This window comes from Falco naumanni, chromosome 6, assembly GCF_017639655.2.
Source record: "Falco naumanni isolate bFalNau1 chromosome 6, bFalNau1.pat, whole genome shotgun sequence".
NCBI lineage: Eukaryota > Metazoa > Chordata > Aves > Falconiformes > Falconidae > Falco > Falco naumanni.
Window position 1 is genome coordinate 36,945,506 of NC_054059.1, and position 17,498 is coordinate 36,963,003.

The following is a 17,498-nucleotide window of genomic DNA, read 5'->3' on the forward strand; positions in this document are numbered from 1 at the left end:
GAAGTAATATCTTTTATTAAGCTTGATACTAACATCGTAAAACAATGGAAAAGCTTTTAGACATACAAATATTTTTCAGATCTGAAGATGTCACAGTGTGACTTGAAACATATTTTTTTCCCAACTAAACAGGCTGATTTAATTAAAGATATTACCTTCTTCATTTTACTTATTTACAAGCAGCCACATGTGGTGGTTTTTTTTTTTTGTTTTTGTTTGTTTTTTTTTTTTTTTTTTATGTGTGTGTGTGTATGTATTTCCTGGCTATTTGTTTTGGTCTTTTCCCTTCTTCTAGAGTTTTGTGTGTCACCTTCTCAGGTTTTGTAGATGAGTAGTATCCCGTGGTTGCGAACAGCCTGGATTTGTCCAACTGTTTTCCATGGGTAAAGTTCTGTTCTTTGTTCTTTCCTGCCCTTTTTCCTAAACAGCCTTCAGGCTTGGGCAGAGGCCATAGTCTGAACGAACTGTTCTGGCAACCCACCTCACTCCCTGCTACCCTGTTATGTGAGGACCAGATTTTTTTGCCATTCATGTAACCTGGCATCAGTTTGGTTGGATTACAGGAACATGCATGGTCACTGAGCCTTGGGGAGAGCTGCTTGCTTTGCATGACAGAGCACTTGCCTTTTGTTCGCACCATCAACAATAGAATAGGCACCTTAACTGCACCATCAACAGGAGATGTTGGATCTTGAATTTTGGTTATATGACTGATGTACGTTGAGCTCTAAGTCGAGGCAGGACTAGTGCCTATGGACCTGAAGCACCTCCACAGTCTCAAAAAATATTTAGAAGAGGCTGCATCTTGACTGTTTCTTTTAGTACCATTCAGGAGTATGATCCTGACCTTTTTTTGTCACAAGGAATAATTCTTAGCTGCTTAAAGGCACAGTTAGTTTAAAAGAAGACCTAGTGAATGACTGATATTATTTTGCTCATTATTAAAGAGAGGAAGTGGAAGAAAGAGTTATTTCTAAGCTCTTTTGAAGTTGTTACTGTAAACTTAGGAGTGGATTTTTCCTGCTGAAAACCAAGTATGGATATTGATATAGTTCATAGATGTGCTAACAAGTTTTGTTTAAGGTCAGAGAATCTTATTTGGCCTACCATGAATATCCTTTATAGTTTAAGCTCGAATTACACTTAACGATGACCTGTGAAAGAAAACATTTAATTCAGTTGCTTCGAGCAAATTAAAAAATACACAGACATGAAATATAAAATTCAAAATGGAGTCCTGTTACTATCCTTTTTTTCAACCCCTTCTTTCTTGGCTAGGCTGCTTTTGAGGCAGAAATAAGTGAATTCAGGTATCTACAATACTGCAGTCTGTAGTCTGTGGAAGCCATAACCAATAACTCTCTTAATTTATAGCTCTGATATAAAACCCCCAAGCCTCTATCCCAAATAAAGAATAGTCCTGCATTCCTTTATTTCACCATGTCCTCTTCTGAAATGTACATATCTTAACAAAAACTGTTGTCTTAAAGAATGTCTGTACTTATATGGTTCATCTGGCTAGCTTTGCATCTATACTAAGTGGTTGTATTTGGGAATACATTCTTGTAATTGCATGCTTATTTACCAGCTGCTTCCTAGATTTATAATAATTTCATTTGCAACATATAACTGATAATTTGGAATTCAATTTTCCTATCAAATAATCATTGTGTCATAAAGCTCTACAACCAGCACTTATTTTATCCTTGATAACATAGTATAAAATAAATTGTTAGGGAATACTAAAGCAAAATAACCTTTTAAAGCTTTATTCCAGAGTCAGTGTAATCAGAGTTAGAAACAATAAATGTGATCTGATGGTGTAGGGTGGTATCCTTGGAGACTTTGTTCGCCTGGCTAATAGGAAGCAAAGATTTCTGAATTTGCTTGAGTATTTCACTAAATAACTGGGAAAACAAGCATGCAAGCTACCATGTTCTCAAAACATTGGCATGAATGTGTGATTTCTAAAATTCATTAGAGCCTAAAGGAAGTTTCATTATCATTATGTATAAATGCAGTAACTGTAGTAATTATGTTTACATCAGTACTCAAGCCTTTCCTACCTAGCATGAACATAAGATTGCAGTCTGTGTAGCTACATCAACTGGATATACTAAAACTTAGAATCACTCTACAGATGCTGTATGTTTTTGATAGATGACCGTGTATGTCTATAGCTAGTCTGAACATAAGCAAAAACATTCAGGTTGCCAATGCAGTAGCCCTTTTGTTCACAGCTGCTTTTTTTTTTTTTGTAAGAAATATATACTTATGTGCCCTGGATTTATCATAATGTAGGTGTTGCTTATAAATGAGCTGCAGAAGTGAACATTTTTCAGAGATATGAAAGTCGGTTGTATGTAGATGGGCATTTCTTCATTTGCAGGTGACTCACCAGGAAGAGACTGAAATTTTCATAATGACTTGTTATTCTGCTGTCACAATTTCAAATATATCTTTTATTCTTTTCAAAGGCAAAAGTTTATATGATTGCAGCAGGGGTCATAGGAGGTGTGTATCTTCTTGGAATTATCATTCTTTTTCTTGGAGTAAAGGAAAAAGATGGTAAGTATATTTAAATATACCTAGATTTAATAATAATTATTTCACATTCATCTGTTGAAAAGATTGTTTTTATGTATTCTGCTCCTCTTAGATCCTTATGCCTTAAATTCAGACAGAGCAATTCCTTTTTGTAAGGGGCTTGGACTCACCATGAAGCATGGTCCATATGTGAAGCTTACAGCTTCATTTCTTCTCATCTCGACAGCAGTTCAGGTAACTTCAGACTCTCTAAGTCTGTGTGTTGGCCTCATTCCAGTCCCAGCATGGGAGAGTCTGGTGCAGCTAAAATGCAAATAACCTTTGGCTGGTGACTGGAGGTGATGATCTAGGGGGTGGTGCCTTTCCCTACAAATCAGCAGGGAACCAGAGACCAGAGTCTTTTTTGTTGTGCCTGAGAACCTGGTCAACTGGAGATGGTTCTTTCAAACAAGAAGCAAAACCAAAGGCCTGACCATTTAAAGATGGCGCTTTTTTTTCTTTTTTTTTTCCCCCTTCATAAAAGGTGAGGAACTAGTCCTAGTGACCCAGATTGGGTCATTATATGTTATCCATGTGCAGTCTCCTGTGGTTTCAGTCGCTTAGAGAATGCTTTTTCTCTTCTCTCTGTTCTTCTCTATAGTGTGTGACGCTTTAAACCGTTGCCCCTTTCCTTTGCATAGGTGGCTGCTCTCAGACAGTGGCTTATGGTTCTTATGGAGTCTTTTGTGATGGAAGGCATTAGGTCAGAGTAAGAAGTTCAGAGGCAGGAGGTCTAACCTGCCTCAGAGCTAGATAGAGGTAATTTTCAAATGAGGACCTGCAGTTGAGGTTTGGCTCTCACAAAAACGTGCAATACCTCCTCCCATAGAGAGTAGCTGTAGAAAAACTTAAAGCCACTGAGTAAGAAACCCTTACTCCCCATAGTCCAGCCATCTTTTTCAAGCTTGATTTTTGACGTATGTTCAACTTGGTAAATATGTTATTTTTATGTGAACCTGTACATATCAGTTGAAGTGGCTTTGTTTTGAAAAGCAAATAATCTTCATATTTTTGTCAACAGTCTTGTAGTCACGTTAGCCATTGATCAAGTATCAGGCCAGAGGGCAAGAACAGGGCATGTAAGAGGGCAGCACTGGGTTCACTAAGCCTGGTGAATTAGTAAATTCCTTGGAAGGGCTACTGAAGCATCTGTTTGCCAAAGAAGCACTGAAGTTTCCTGTTGGCCTGGATTTGGGCGCAGTTAGTAGGCTGTCCTTCACAGCATCTGTCAGTCCTTGCTGAAAGGCCCAAGGGTGAGAAACAATAGCAGAAGCATTTCTGCTTACATCTGGGACCTACAGGCACTGTGAGCAACAGCAGAGAGAGGGAGATGAAAGATGAAAGAAGGTCCCTTATGGTCCAGAACCTTCCTGCATCCATTCAGTCAGCAAGGATACAGCACACATTTGGTTGCTGGCAGCCAACTACCTGCTGACAACACCCAGAGAGGAAAAGATCTTCTGTCAGTCCGTATCTCTTGATTTTTCTATTTGTACAGACTGGAAGGGAGGCAGAAGCTGGAAACTGTTTTGCTCCATTTCAGCCAGCACGAGCAACCCTTGCTATTGTTTTTCAAGGGAGGGACACTGACTTAATGGAATTTAGTGAATGGATTACTGGTGAGCAAAGGAGTAGGCAGGTAAAGATGCATTTGCTGTAATCCCAGAGTGTGATATTCTATGTCTAAAATGAAGGCAGCATAAACTGGGACACAAGCTAGAGAAGGCTTTGGTGACAATGGAGAAGGAATATAACTTTTGTCCTAATTTGTATACAGGTGATTGGCCACTTATTATCTACAAGCACACAAAGGAGCAAGAGCTGATCATATCACAGGCTGTGGTGTGGGTATTAAATACTCTCTGTCATTCTACTTCTGCAGAATTGCTGGAGCTGGGCCTTAACCATATTCTGGTGTTCAGAACATGCCTGAGTTCTGCAAAAGCATGGTGGCAGTGGCTTCATTTCTCATTACAACACGGTGCAGCTAGATCCTCCCATCCAATGAGTACTCAGACTTACAGAGATACCTGACCAAAAGCTACACTCCATAGCCAAGGTTGTATACAAAGCCAGCAGTCAGGTGCTGTACTCCAGGAAGTTGGCATGAGTGTAATTCCAGCTGAAAAGTAACTTGCTTCAGAGTCAGAGCTTCTGCTGAAATATTTGTGGCACTGCTATGGAAAAGGGCGGGCAATTTCTTGCAGTAGTCTGCAGCTGTGACTGTGCCAACACCACCAGGCAATTGCAACATAAAGAATAAAGCCTTTAGACAAAATCCTTTCATAAGGAAGTTCCTGTTTTGGTCATTTTAATGCTGCATTAGGTGCATGGTTTACCTCTTGCTTGCCCTAGTATTATTGGCATGTTACTCCGGTGATAGCAGGAAAGTTATTGCTGCTTTAAATTGTTGCAAATGAGGGAAGACTGAGACTCCCAAATCCTACATTTAACAAATCAGTCACCAACTGTATTTGGCTAGTATGGAGTGTGACGTCTTTTTTGTCTTTTTACATTTTTCCTTTCTTTTTTGGTGGTCACCAAATGTCTTCAACAGCTGGAGCAGAGCAACTTTGTCCTATTCTGCACTCATGCTGCTGATCTTCGCAATCACTTCCAGTATTTGGTGGTGACCATCTTGGTGAGTTGCACTTCTCTCCTATATTTTTATTTGGTAGTTGGTTCTCACTGGGATTTTTGCACAAAATAGCAGAAGACAAGAAGAGTTTTTTGTCTAGACAGAGCTGTTAAGAAGCTACACCATCTTTTGCATTGCCTGGTTGAAATAAAGCTGGTGTTCCCTACTGTACTTCTAAAAATCTAATGCTTTGGAGCTTTTGATTAATCCCTTGTTGTTTTTACCTGTAAGTCCCTTTCTGCTCCTATAAAGAGTAAAAGCTGCTGCGAGAAAAGAGGTCTGGAATTTTAGGTCCGTTGACCCTTTCCCCAGTCTGATATGCTGCAAATTAAACAATTTCAATTTGTGTATTCATACCCATGAGCCTTTTGAGCTAGGCAGTTTGCAGGGATAAATATCTAAAATATCCAAAGATATGAAGATTCCTCTCTAGAGCATTTGGCAGTGGGATAAAAAGATCCTTTTACAGAACCTTTTTTCTTGACAAGCAGAGATAGAATTCTGCTTGCTCAGTTACACGCTGCTCTGTATTGCATGATTTACTTCATGATTACAAGTAGTATTAGTTGAAAACTGTAATTTTCATCCTTCTGACCAAAGTCCTTTTAACACAGGTAGAACATTTAATGTTACATAATTACTGGGATGTGCATGTACTGCACTTTTGAAGTATTTTGTAGAGAGTTTGTCCACCAAGTAGAATACACACTGCAGCGGTCATTTTCAGGGAAGCTGTTGCATGATTTCTGACCCATTTGGCAGAGACTTTGTGAAACCATCTTAGGGAAACTTCATTTCCGCTTCTTGGTGGCAGCCTCCCGCCCTTTCTACCCCTTTTTGATTCTTCATTTCCCACATTATAAGACAGATCTTTTCCAATAATTAAAACCAAAATGTTGGAGAGCAAGGGAAGACTGTTGGGTATCTTAAGGCCCTGCAAGTAACAGACACCAAGAAGAGAGACAAGAGACAGTAGAGTTAAAGTCAGTAAAGAGTGGAATATAACTCTTAACAGTGAGATGACGTTTTAATTTAGGTCAATTGTCTGTCATTAGCAGTAGAAATACTTCAGTGCATTGGTTGTTGCTGCTATCACGTATTACAGTATATGAGATTGTAAGTGACTGTTTCTCTTACAGGTTGTTCCTAAGAAGAAACAGGTAGTATAGGATATGTACTCTAAGTATATCTTAAGATAAGTGCATCTTGCACCTCGGCTTTCTTCCTGTATGATAGTGGTTTAATTCACTCACTGTTTGCATGGTTCAGATAATGAGGTAAAAGGCATTAGCACAAAGTGTGACTGTTTGCAATATGTTTGATCTTTAATGACTGTGTCATGTGTAGTTTTAAGTGCTGTGGCTTACATTAGGAAAAAGAAATTTTAAGACACTGCGTTCTGATATTTGACTGTGGACAACCCTCTCATGGATAGATTTTGCTTGGAGTACATAATAGTGAATTAAAAAAAAAAAATCACTCAAAAGATGAGGAGAAACAGAAGTCTGCAAGTTCATCTTCCTTTCAGACCGTAATGTACTAGACAAAAAAAATGTCTGTGAGCTTACAGCTGAAGACGACAGTGGCACAGAAGACAGTATGGTACAGATACGGGTTTTTTGTCAATTGTAGGTATCAGCAGCTGTGAGCATTCCCTTCTGGCAGAAGTTTCTGCAGCGATTTGGCAAGAAGTGTGCAGCATGTGGGATTTCGGTAAGCAAATCCTTTTGGGGAAAAAAAATCTGCTTGTGCTTACTTCATTTGACAACTGGAGCCACTTCAGGAGTTTTTTCAAGTGCTTATAACCTCAAGCTATGTGAAATTTCCTCAGTTTCAGAGTTTGTTTTAAATTGTTATACCAAATTTCAGACAGATTCCAAGTTTCCAAGAGAAACTTCTGAGAAATGGATTGATGCTGAAGGGACATCCTGGTTCATTTAAGAATCTGCACAAAATCTGCATTTGACTGCTCTTCGAAGTGAACCCCAATGAGGTTTTGTAAATTCAGATCTTTGTTGCCTTAGGTTGACAAGCTGTCTATTGTGCAAGGCTTGTTTTGTCTTTGTGTATGGTGCTGAGTTGACTACCTCTGTAATTCAGTCACAGAGGAGGAAACAGAAGTCTGTTACACATCCTTCTCTTCAAATGTAAGAAGGCAGGAATGCCCACATGCCTCTGAATGGAGTTGGACAGTTATTAGTGAAGTAAAGAAATAGGTGACCTACCTGAGAAAAGAAGCCTAGTTTAACTTTGCCACAGCTCTGCAAAGCCAGCTCAGCGAGCCTGCCCTTGTCTCTAATGGATTATTTTAAGTCCTTCACTTAGTGCAGATAGCAGCAATTCTCTGTCATCATCCTCTGTGAGTCATTGTACAGGCCTGCTCCTCCCTATTTTTCCCATTTACCTTCAATTACTTATGAAAGAGGAAAGAAAAATTGTCTGCCTTGTGCACAACAAAGCATGAGGACTTGGAAAATCCAGCCTGAAGCTACATGTCAATATCTGAACAAAGCTGAAAAGTTTAGATCTGGCGACAATTGTTGAATAGAATTGAACAGTTAGAATTTTTGAGATTAAAATCTGTGTGTTGGAACGACTTCCAAAGAATGTGAAGTAACTGTAAAATCCAAGTTCCAAATATGCTGAATCGTTATGTGTTTTGAAGTAAGTATCTGGAATCCAAGTCCCATCCTAATTTCTTTTTACCACTTTAGCAAAGACAATTGCCAAAAGCAGTATTGGATCATTTACTGGACCAGGGAATGCAGATTTCATCCTTAGGAAATCTCCTCTGTCTACTTGGCTATAAAAAATGCTTTCTTCAACCAACTTGGCTCTATAAATTTTGTTTAACATGACTGGAAAGCCTTTCAGCACCTCTGTAAACATCGTTTAACTTAATTTTACAGTTGAGTTGCTTGACTGTATTGTGGTCTAAGTGGGGGCTGGACTGAAAAAAAGCCACCTCTCTCTTTCACCTTGTAGACATTTCTCAAGGGACTCTGTGTGCTCAGTGACAGATTTTGTGTCTGGCAATGCATCACAGGGGCTTCCTGTACTACCACCTTGTGTGATCTGTACAACTAATCCGTTCTCTCTCACGGTGAAATAAAATCACATCATTTAAGACTTCTGTGTTTGTCACTGAGGAATGTTCTTCTGAAAGGGAAGGAGATGGGAGAAAATAAGCTTTTTTTTTCTCTAAAACCTTACTCAGCTTTTGAGGTGAAGATGTAATTTGAAATTCAGTTTCCTGAAAAAAAATCACACTGCTCCAGACTGATTTTTCCTGTTAAAGTGGTTCTATATTGAAGACACCCCTGAAAGAGTATGGAAGGCAGGGTATGTAAATAAGTGACAAGAATGCTGGCTTCTTTCCATTGATACTGCTCCCTTTTTACTCATTCCTCCACAAGAGATGGCCAACAGTCTTAAGTACTGACTAAGTATCTAAACTTCCTAGAAGTTTAAGGCTTAGACTTTCTGGAAGTACAGGGTCATACCCAAGCAGGATCCTTGGTAGCATTCTTCCCATTATCAGGTTGGTGCACAAGCTAGAAATTATTCTCTTCTCTTCTCTTTGTTTACTTCTGCCTCCACGTTCTATGTTCATTTAGATTATCTGCTCTGCCCTCACGGGGTAAAAGTTGTACTTAAAATCAGTAAATCTCTCAGGTGGTGACTGAAGCGAAGTCGTCACAAGAAATTTTAAGTGCGGCAGCTTGTTTGTTCATGTTTTTAGCAAGGTGTTTAAAAGTAAAAGATAGCTCTCTCTCACAACTCTAGCTTCCACCCTGGCCAATAATAGTAAAAAATAAAAGCAAATCCAAAAATGCCCCCAATCCTTTCACCTCCCCACACATACAAAATTCTTTATTTGCCATATATCAGCCCTGTGCTGATGCATGGAGCCATGCCCTTGGATGAATCCTGACTGTGCAGCCACTTTTCCACTTTCCCATCCCCATTTCCACTTACCTTCTAGCTGCACCTTTTCCTGGTTTGCCCTTCATAATGTGCTGCTGCCCAGGCCAGTACCACCTTCCCAGTAGAGTCGCCTTCCATAGTGCTGTCAGGGAATGGATGGAATTCACGTGATAATGGTAGGATATTGTTTATGACTCAGAGGGCAGCAGCCCTGTGCCTAGGGAGCAGGATGCCAATAATGGAGTATTTCCTTTACAAGTAGGAAAGAAGGAGATGCATTAGCTGCTTATTGCAGCAGGAACACTGCCCCCATGATTGTACTACTGTTGCACGAGTGAGACTTCAGGGCATTGTAGCCGCAGTCCTGCGGGCTCTGCTTCTCTTTCAGTATAAAATTACAGTTACAATGATTATTATTATCGATCTAGAATTTTGTTTAAGTGCTTTGGTTTCCGAGTGGGTGCCCCATGTGAAGCATAAGGCAGTCATAAAATTGCTTATAAGCAACATAAAATCTTGTATTGCTGGAGTGCTCTCTTGTGGTGAAATAACGATTTTGCCACAACATTAAGCTAATGCAAGGATTATCTGTCTGTGCTGGGAACTTGCAGTCAGGAAAGGTTATTTTCTGCCTCCTTAGGTTAGGAGCAAATGCTTTAGATGGGAAATGCATTTAAAACATAGACATAATGGATTAGACTCCAGGACTCCCAGAAACACTTATCATACAGAACTGTAAATAGCAGTGCTTAAGGGAATCACTCTCTGTGAAAGCTCTTCTCATACCCTCAGCTTCCAAGCTGCAAGTATAGAGGATTGAAACACTTAATGTTAAACTAATCCCCCATCATTAAAAAGCCCTGTAGATAAGCCCCTGGTTCTGGATTCTACATGTGCTGTGCCCATGGTTCACAGGCGTGGGAGATGGAGCATGTGATGGGTACAGAACAGCTGGGCTGTATGCATTCAATCAGCATTTAAAATAGTGGATTTTCAATCCTGTAAGCCCATTGCTTCAAGTTGAAGTTGTGGGAATCTGGTGCTTTTAAGTACTCCCAGAAAACAAATCCTGAGCATCCCAAATTAGTTTGGTTTTGAAGGTAGCCTTACTGGCTTTTGCAATGTCACTACTGTATCTGGCTGTGTGGAATGGGAGTAAACCACACCGCCTTCTTGGCTTTAGTTATTGCTGAGTACCTAGATTGCTTTAAAGCGGTCATTGGAAATGAAGTTGTAAGCCAACTCTACTTCATTGAAGACTCAAGATGATCTGTGAAATGGAATATTTAGTTTCAAATGATCATTGAACCCCTTACCCTCCCCTTGAAATGCAGTGTGATGATGTTTCTAAGGCTTTGTCTCTAATAGTAAATTAAATAGTTCCACTGGCATAGAATAGAAACTGGTGTTTGGTCATCTCTATCACTAAACTGGCAGAGAAATCTTAGCAGCAAGCTGATTAGCAATCTCCCAAGAAGTATCTGGGCACAGTTTGGGAATTAGCCCGCTTAAGGGCTTTTCACAAAAAGTATTTATATGGCCACACTTCTTTTGGAGCCTCTGAATGTTTGGCAGCAGGAATGTGGCCAGGGTCTGCCAGCTGACCTCATGACTTGAAATAGGCTCTTGGGGACTATTCAATTTACTAGCGCAGTTACCATCCTAATACTGCTAACGGACAAGACCGCTACCATGGCGGCTTCTTTTTTTTCTCTGATTCTTCTGGACAGATAAATACAAATGGGCTCAGAGCTCTTTGGAAATGCCATTTCACCAAAATACTGAAGTGCTAGGCATTGCTGTGCATGAACTGTTTTATAACAAAATCTTATATTTTAATGGAACAATCTGTATACCGTTGAGCAGTGGATACTGTAAGTTAGATGTACTGTTTTCTTCTTCCTCAGTGGATGATTCCTTTTACAGTCATGCTAGTGACCATTCCAAACCTGATCCTGGCTTACATTGTGGCCTTCATCTCTGGTCTGAGCATTGCAGCATCTCTTCTGTTGCCATGGTAGGAGAATTTTACATTTGAGGTGGGAAGGGGTATATGTCTATGTTACAGGTATGTACTACTGCATGGACTTTGCCTCCAGAAGAGGCAGAATTTGGCAATAGTCACTTCTCCCAAAAATCTTTTTCTGCTTTAATAATAGATGCTGTGTTCGATAATGTGACTTTGGTTGCCCTACTGTTAACAGATTGTATCTACTGTAACTGTAGCTGTTCTTTAGACGTAACAGTATGCAGGTGAATCAATAATCCAAGTAGCTATAGAACTTGTGATAACAGGAAATCAGTTGCTTAGGTTTAGTTTCTAACAGAACTACAGTAATGATGAAATGAAATTAGATAAATCAATTAATGCTGAGCAATTAAGAACGCAGCAGAGGAAACATATGCCAAATTGTATCCCTGCTTGAGCGGTCCTCTGTTATAGTTCAAATAACACAAGGATATGATTAAAAGAAAATGAGAGTACGAGGTCCTTTGCTTGTGAGGATTGAAAATATGTGGGGAAAAAACTACTCAAGGATGAGCAGGATGGGATGTTTCCTCTCCAGATGAAATAATTGTTATTCAGGTCAAATTGACCAGAAAGCAAGAATATTGCTGGGAGAGCTGTTTTGCATTACTCATTTGTACAATGCCCTGAAAACTCCAAGAGATCATGGAAACATAGCTTGAAATAAGCTGTCAGACTGCATAAACTTTTCTGCACCGAGGGTGAGAAGCCCTTTTTTCCAACATGACATATATTAGAAATAAAATGTCAATTCACAATTGACATTTGAGCAGCTTCTGTTCTGATTTTCCTTTACCAAACTCATTCTCTTTGAAGTAGAAAGAGAATAGGCCTCATTGGTTTCTGAAAATTTTGTTAGCTTGTCAAAAGAGTCATTTCAGAGTGAAACTGTTCAGAGTCCCTTGAAATCTTAAGAAACATGGGCTCTTTCATTGTTCTTTTTTTAATATCACAACTTCTGATTGGAATGACAGTCAGTCTAAAGAATTCTCTTGCCTCCCAGAAAGTGTTTGATAGTTTTTCAGTGGTTTTCTACTTTGTAATATGTGGCCATGCATTTCTTACACAGATTTTTGCCCTCCTGTCTAGCAGTAGGACTTTTGGAACTGGATCCTTTCATGTGCACGATGGCATCAATCACATCTTAAAAAGGAGGAGGGGTGTGCTCTTTCAGTAAGTTTGGATTTTGAGGAGATATTTTGGCTTGAGTTTTTCTTTTATCTTGCTCATCTCTAGGTCAATGCTGCCTGATGTTGTTGATAACTTTCGCCTGCAGAATCCTCATGGAAAAGGACATGAAACCATTTTCTATTCTTCTTATGTTTTCTTTACCAAGATGTCAGCAGGAATTGGCTTAGGAATTTCTGCAGCAGGACTGGAGTAAGTAACATTGTGTTTCCACTTGGTAGATCTACTCTGAAAGCATTCTGAGGTTACTCTGCCTTTACCCTGCAGTTAATTGTCCTTTTACCCTGAGTCTGAAAGTTCTAGCAGCTCCACTTCGGCTGACCACTAAAGACAGGATTGCTATCATCTAGGCCAGACCACTGAGCATTAAGTCCCCTGCCCTAACATGTTTCAGTTCAGAAAGACTTGACTTCCCTTTAGATTTTCCTCTTTCCAAATCGCTTATGTGAATATTTGTGGCTTATATGAATAAAGACCTAAACATGAAAGCTCAGCAAATGAAGGTCCCCCGTAAGTGAGACAGCTGCTTTGTGCATTCCCTGTTGCATATGGGTTAGACTACCTATACGAGCTCGTAAGGCTTTACACATTGCCGTGCTTTCAGGGGTGCCTAGTGGCCTGTTCAGAATAAAAGGATCACCAATTCCTGCAGGGTTTTGGGGAACCGGACACTGATCAGAGTCAGGAACAGTCTCGCAGCTCTGCCTGTCACCTGGACCATGTCAATTTGGAAGATGCTTTGTGTTCTCCTTCCACTTTTGCCTTGTCTGTCCTGATTAGACAGTCAGATTGAGAAACTGGTCAGCCATCTCCTGCCCTGCGTTTGTGTGTGACCTAGCAGAAAGGGCCTTTACTAGTAGCTGCTACAGCACACAAGCACACTATAAACACTTAGAAGGGAACCTGTCTGAAATACTATCTAGTCCCTAGCTCTCAGTTAGGTTTTGGTAACCAGAATGTTTTGCTTCAGGGCCTTCAGCTGAAACTGCTAAATAACAGGCAGTGCTTGGCTGAATGTTTAGCGCTTACGAATTTCAAATGCTTACTTGCTAACACCTTCAAACAAATCACTGTTCACCAATTAGCCCCTTTTCAATTGCATTCCAGTTAGCTCCCAGCAATTTGCCGAGGCAGGTGTTTGTGGGAGAACACAGAAGACAGAGTGATGCCAAATGAGCTGTAGCTTTCATAGGTGCATGCTCAGAGGAAAATAAATCCATTCTACAAATTGGGAATGGGAATTTGAATATATCAGCAGTTGTAGGACTGCATGGAAGCCCTCAATCAATGAACTGTAAGTGTGTACCTAACTCTAAGCACTTAAGTAAATTTGTCTACCTTGAGAAGAGTGCTTAAGTGTGTATTCAAATTAAAGTTAATTATTGCTGTTGAAGTTGGTCAGATTACTTGCATACTTTTAAAGCAAAGCCTAAATACTTTGCTGAATATTAATAGGAAACACATGAAACACTTAACAGATCCATTTCCTTACATGGGATTCTATGCTTCTCTTAGTATTTAAATGTCATAGAATAATAAAATATAGAGGTAATGTAGTTATCTGAAATTGAGCACAAAAATGGGATTCAAAAAACAAGATTTGAAACATGTAGTGGGGGGAAGGAAAAGAGAGGTATAGGAAGAAGGAAGAGAAGACTTGAAGAGTGTTGGGGGAAAGAAGGAAGGGAGCCTTCAGATGAAATGCCTTTTAGCTTTGGACATACACACACCACAATGATTTCCATTTGTTTAGGTTTACTGGATACAAGCCAGGGATATGCAGACAATCCAACGATGTGATCCTCACACTGAAAATCCTCATTGGAGCAGTCCCTGCCATCCTCATCCTTGTAGGTTTGTTTGTACTTCTTTTCTACCCAATCACTGAAGAAAGTCGGAAAGAAACAAAGCTTGCGCTTGAATTGTTAAGGTAAGTTTGAACTGGTAGCAAACAGCAGTACCATCGCCACAGCAGGTCTTCATCATACTGGGCAAAAAAATACTAGCTACCAATGTACACCTCTATATTCCCTATAACAACAAAACAACACTCTTTTAGGTGAGTTATTAGTTGAATGCTCCAGCATCTACTTTCTGTAGTGTAATAATACCTGCTTGGAGGATCATTTATTAGATGTATCAGCTGCTATATTTTACTTTTTCGCTGGGGTGGTGCACAAAGCACTATTGCAGTACAGCGTTCAAGTCAGAAACGAAGAACATTGTTTAGTTTAAATTTCTGGAGAAAATGTGAATAGTTACAATTTACTTGTCTATAGAAGAAAATGGGATTCTTGACTGCATTTTTGGTGTTTATGGCATATAAGAAACATCCAAACCATTTATAGGCGTAGGCAGGAAAGCTCGTGGGAGAAAAAGAAAGGACAGCTTTGAGCCATTCTTTCCCTTTTTACCCTATTACTCTCCCTTCCTCCCCTTTCCTCTCTCTCCAAAGAAAATCTTGCCTAGCTCAAAATCATCCACCTCTGTCAAATGAAGCCTTGGTATACTGAGGACATACATAAAAACAGTCTATCCTAGCAGACTGATGGATTAAATATCAAAATATGTTGTTACTGTCTATTTATTTATTTATTTATTTATCTGAAGTTACTGGAATCGGAAACTGATTTCTATCCTAAGGAGTCAATTCCAGGGCCTAAGCATGTGTAACTGGGACCACCAATTCATTGCCCTAAGGGTATCTAAGATACCTGCATGGGGTTGGCAGATATGCTGCAGGCCTCTTGCGCACCAGCTGCTTTCTGGAGTGGCAGCTGCAGACCAGAGGGGACAGGCTAAACAATATAAAATGGGACTAGGCCCTCTGTTTTGGTGCTTTAGTCACTGTCCGTAACAACCACATCTTGCTGGTGGTTCTCAGTCATTTGAGACTGCCAAACTGGGGCTTGATTAGTTAACAATAAAAGCCAGAAGTCTGTTCACGTATCATTTGTTCTGCTTTTAACAGAAGGAGCCATCAAAGCACAGAGAACTTAGATGACCACAAAAAGGACACCACGGTCTGAAAGCTCTGATTACAATGACTTTGCAAATAGTCTCACATCCCACGCGCAAACTCTGTAAAAGTCTTCCAGGTCATTTCTCTGCTCGCATTTTATCAAAAAGGATAAAGGATGATTCTGACCCAGTCAGTAATGAAATCAAGAGAGGATACTGCCCTGCAAAATATATATCTAACTTCATGCACTGTGCCAAAAAAAGACATTAGAAATGTTCAGGAATATTGAAGGCGTGAAGTTTTTTTGTTTGCTTTTCAGTGATTAACAGAAAGCTGTGATCTCATTGCAACAGGAGATTCTATGGACTTGTAGGTCAAGGGAAAAAAGTGTAATTGTAATGCATCTCCCAAATTTTAATTCATGTGATCTATTTCACCCTTAGAGGCTGGGGGTGGATTTTGAACATAATCTCTACCTATAAATTGCACAGTAGTGTGTTTGGAAAGCACTTGGGAATCCTGAAGTATACTATATAAAGTTAGAATTTACTTTGTTTTGAAATGAACCAAATCAATGATGCAGACATCTTTTGAGGATTTTCTCACGAAGAATTTTTCTGAAAGAGATTTTGATGTTTGAGATTTATCTATTTTATATGAAACAGAACCTTACATTTCCTATTACTGGAGTTTCTTGCTTCTGGAACCTGTAAACCGATCTTTGTCAGAGAGTGAGTACTTAATATTTTCAACATCAATACATATCAACTCAGGATACCCAAAATCAGTAGTGTCTTCCAAAAATCAGACTATGCCATTCAAACCTCTGTAAATTTTGTCCTTTAAGTCATCATGGTGCTCACCCATTTCTCATGTGGTGTAGACTCTCCACTTCACAAAATACCATGGCATGGCTGTTACTCTCAGCTTGCACACGGTGTTTTATAACAATAAGGCTACTTTTAAAAGGTGATTTTTTTTCACTTAGGGATGTCATCATGCTTTAGATACATTGACTTGAAGACTCATTTCTACAATAGATTCACACTGCTGAAAACATTTTGTGGATGAAAGACACACCTAACCTCAGGCACTTTGTGGAGCACTTACCTGGCCATTCTGGGCTTCTGTAGCCAGTGGAGATACAGAGACCTCCAGAGGTTGGCTCCAGGCTCCAGCTAAAATGACTGGACTCTGAAGATGTATCTAAATCTGAAGGAGAGAGTGATGAATCCAAGAGCTGGAAGGCTTGTTTGCCTTGAAGAAATTAGCATGCTGCAAGATAAGACACAAATTTACAGCCCACTGGCTTCACCGCATGGATATGTGGGAGGGTGCCTTTATTTTGTACTAGAAGTGCCTTTGGAGGGCTGGCTTGTGGCTGTCTGTGGGCACTTGCCGTAGGTGTCACCAGAGCTAGTAACCACAAGTAATTCGCTCAAGGGCCATCTGGGAAGAGACTCAATGCTGGGACTGGAAACTGGGAAAGCTTTTAGTGAAACACACTGTGAAGTAAAATCAGTTGCCTCCACTGAAGTGTCTCAACGCGTTTAATATTGAAACCTTTTCAGCCAAGTTTGAAGTCTAAGGCCTAATGAACTGTCCTAATTCAGCAAAATGCTTAATCATGAGTGAACTTCTAAGGTTATATTTTGAGAGCGTGTGGGTAAGAGTTAACTATGTTTAAAACTTCCGTTGAATTGACATCTGAAGGCTGGGCTGGGTTTTTTTTTTTTGTTTCAATTTTTGGATGAATTAAGATTTGTATGCCTGGGGCATATGCGTTTACAACAATAAAAACCATGAGCCTGTTTACAATTTTGAGTCTGATGGAATTTGAAATAGCAGGTTTATTGCACTCTGAAGTAGGTAAGTTATGTACTAATATCACATAGCTTCAAAACGTCACAGAAAACAGATTTGGGGGTTTGATTTATTCTGTAATACTTGTGTATTTCTGAATAGTCGTCTTTAAAAACAAGCAGAATTCCCAGTAAAGGCTGATAATGTTTTTTAATGGGTTACATTTTCAGCTGCTATAAATCTGTAGCTACAAGACAGTGGATCCGTGTCAGTTTACATAAGCCCAGGACTTGGCATAGTGATAACAGGGTGGCAGAAACTGCTGGCTGTGGTTGATTTCAGTAATTTGAATGTGGCTTAAGGTA

At 39.7% G+C, this 17,498-nt stretch overlaps 1 protein-coding gene across 2 annotated transcripts in view; it reads left to right on the forward strand.

The window, feature by feature from the left end:
- Positions 1 to 17,148, forward strand: part of MFSD2B (major facilitator superfamily domain containing 2B) — a 38,118-nt gene extending 20,970 nt beyond the window's left edge. The window contains exons 7-14 of one of the 2 annotated variants that reach the window (XM_040599314.1): positions 2,478 to 2,568; positions 2,660 to 2,781; positions 5,144 to 5,227; positions 6,857 to 6,937; positions 11,059 to 11,168; positions 12,417 to 12,560; positions 14,122 to 14,298; positions 15,340 to 17,148. In XM_040599314.1, the coding sequence (XP_040455248.1) occupies positions 2,478 to 2,568; positions 2,660 to 2,781; positions 5,144 to 5,227; positions 6,857 to 6,937; positions 11,059 to 11,168; positions 12,417 to 12,560; positions 14,122 to 14,298; positions 15,340 to 15,397 (867 nt within the window). In that variant the 3' untranslated portion in view covers positions 15,398 to 17,148. The remainder of the gene's footprint in view (positions 1 to 2,477; positions 2,569 to 2,659; positions 2,782 to 5,143; positions 5,228 to 6,856; positions 6,938 to 11,058; positions 11,169 to 12,416; positions 12,561 to 14,121; positions 14,299 to 15,339) is intronic. The other variant, XM_040599315.1, reaches the window with a different exon arrangement.
- Positions 17,149 to 17,498: the final 350 nt, after the last annotated feature.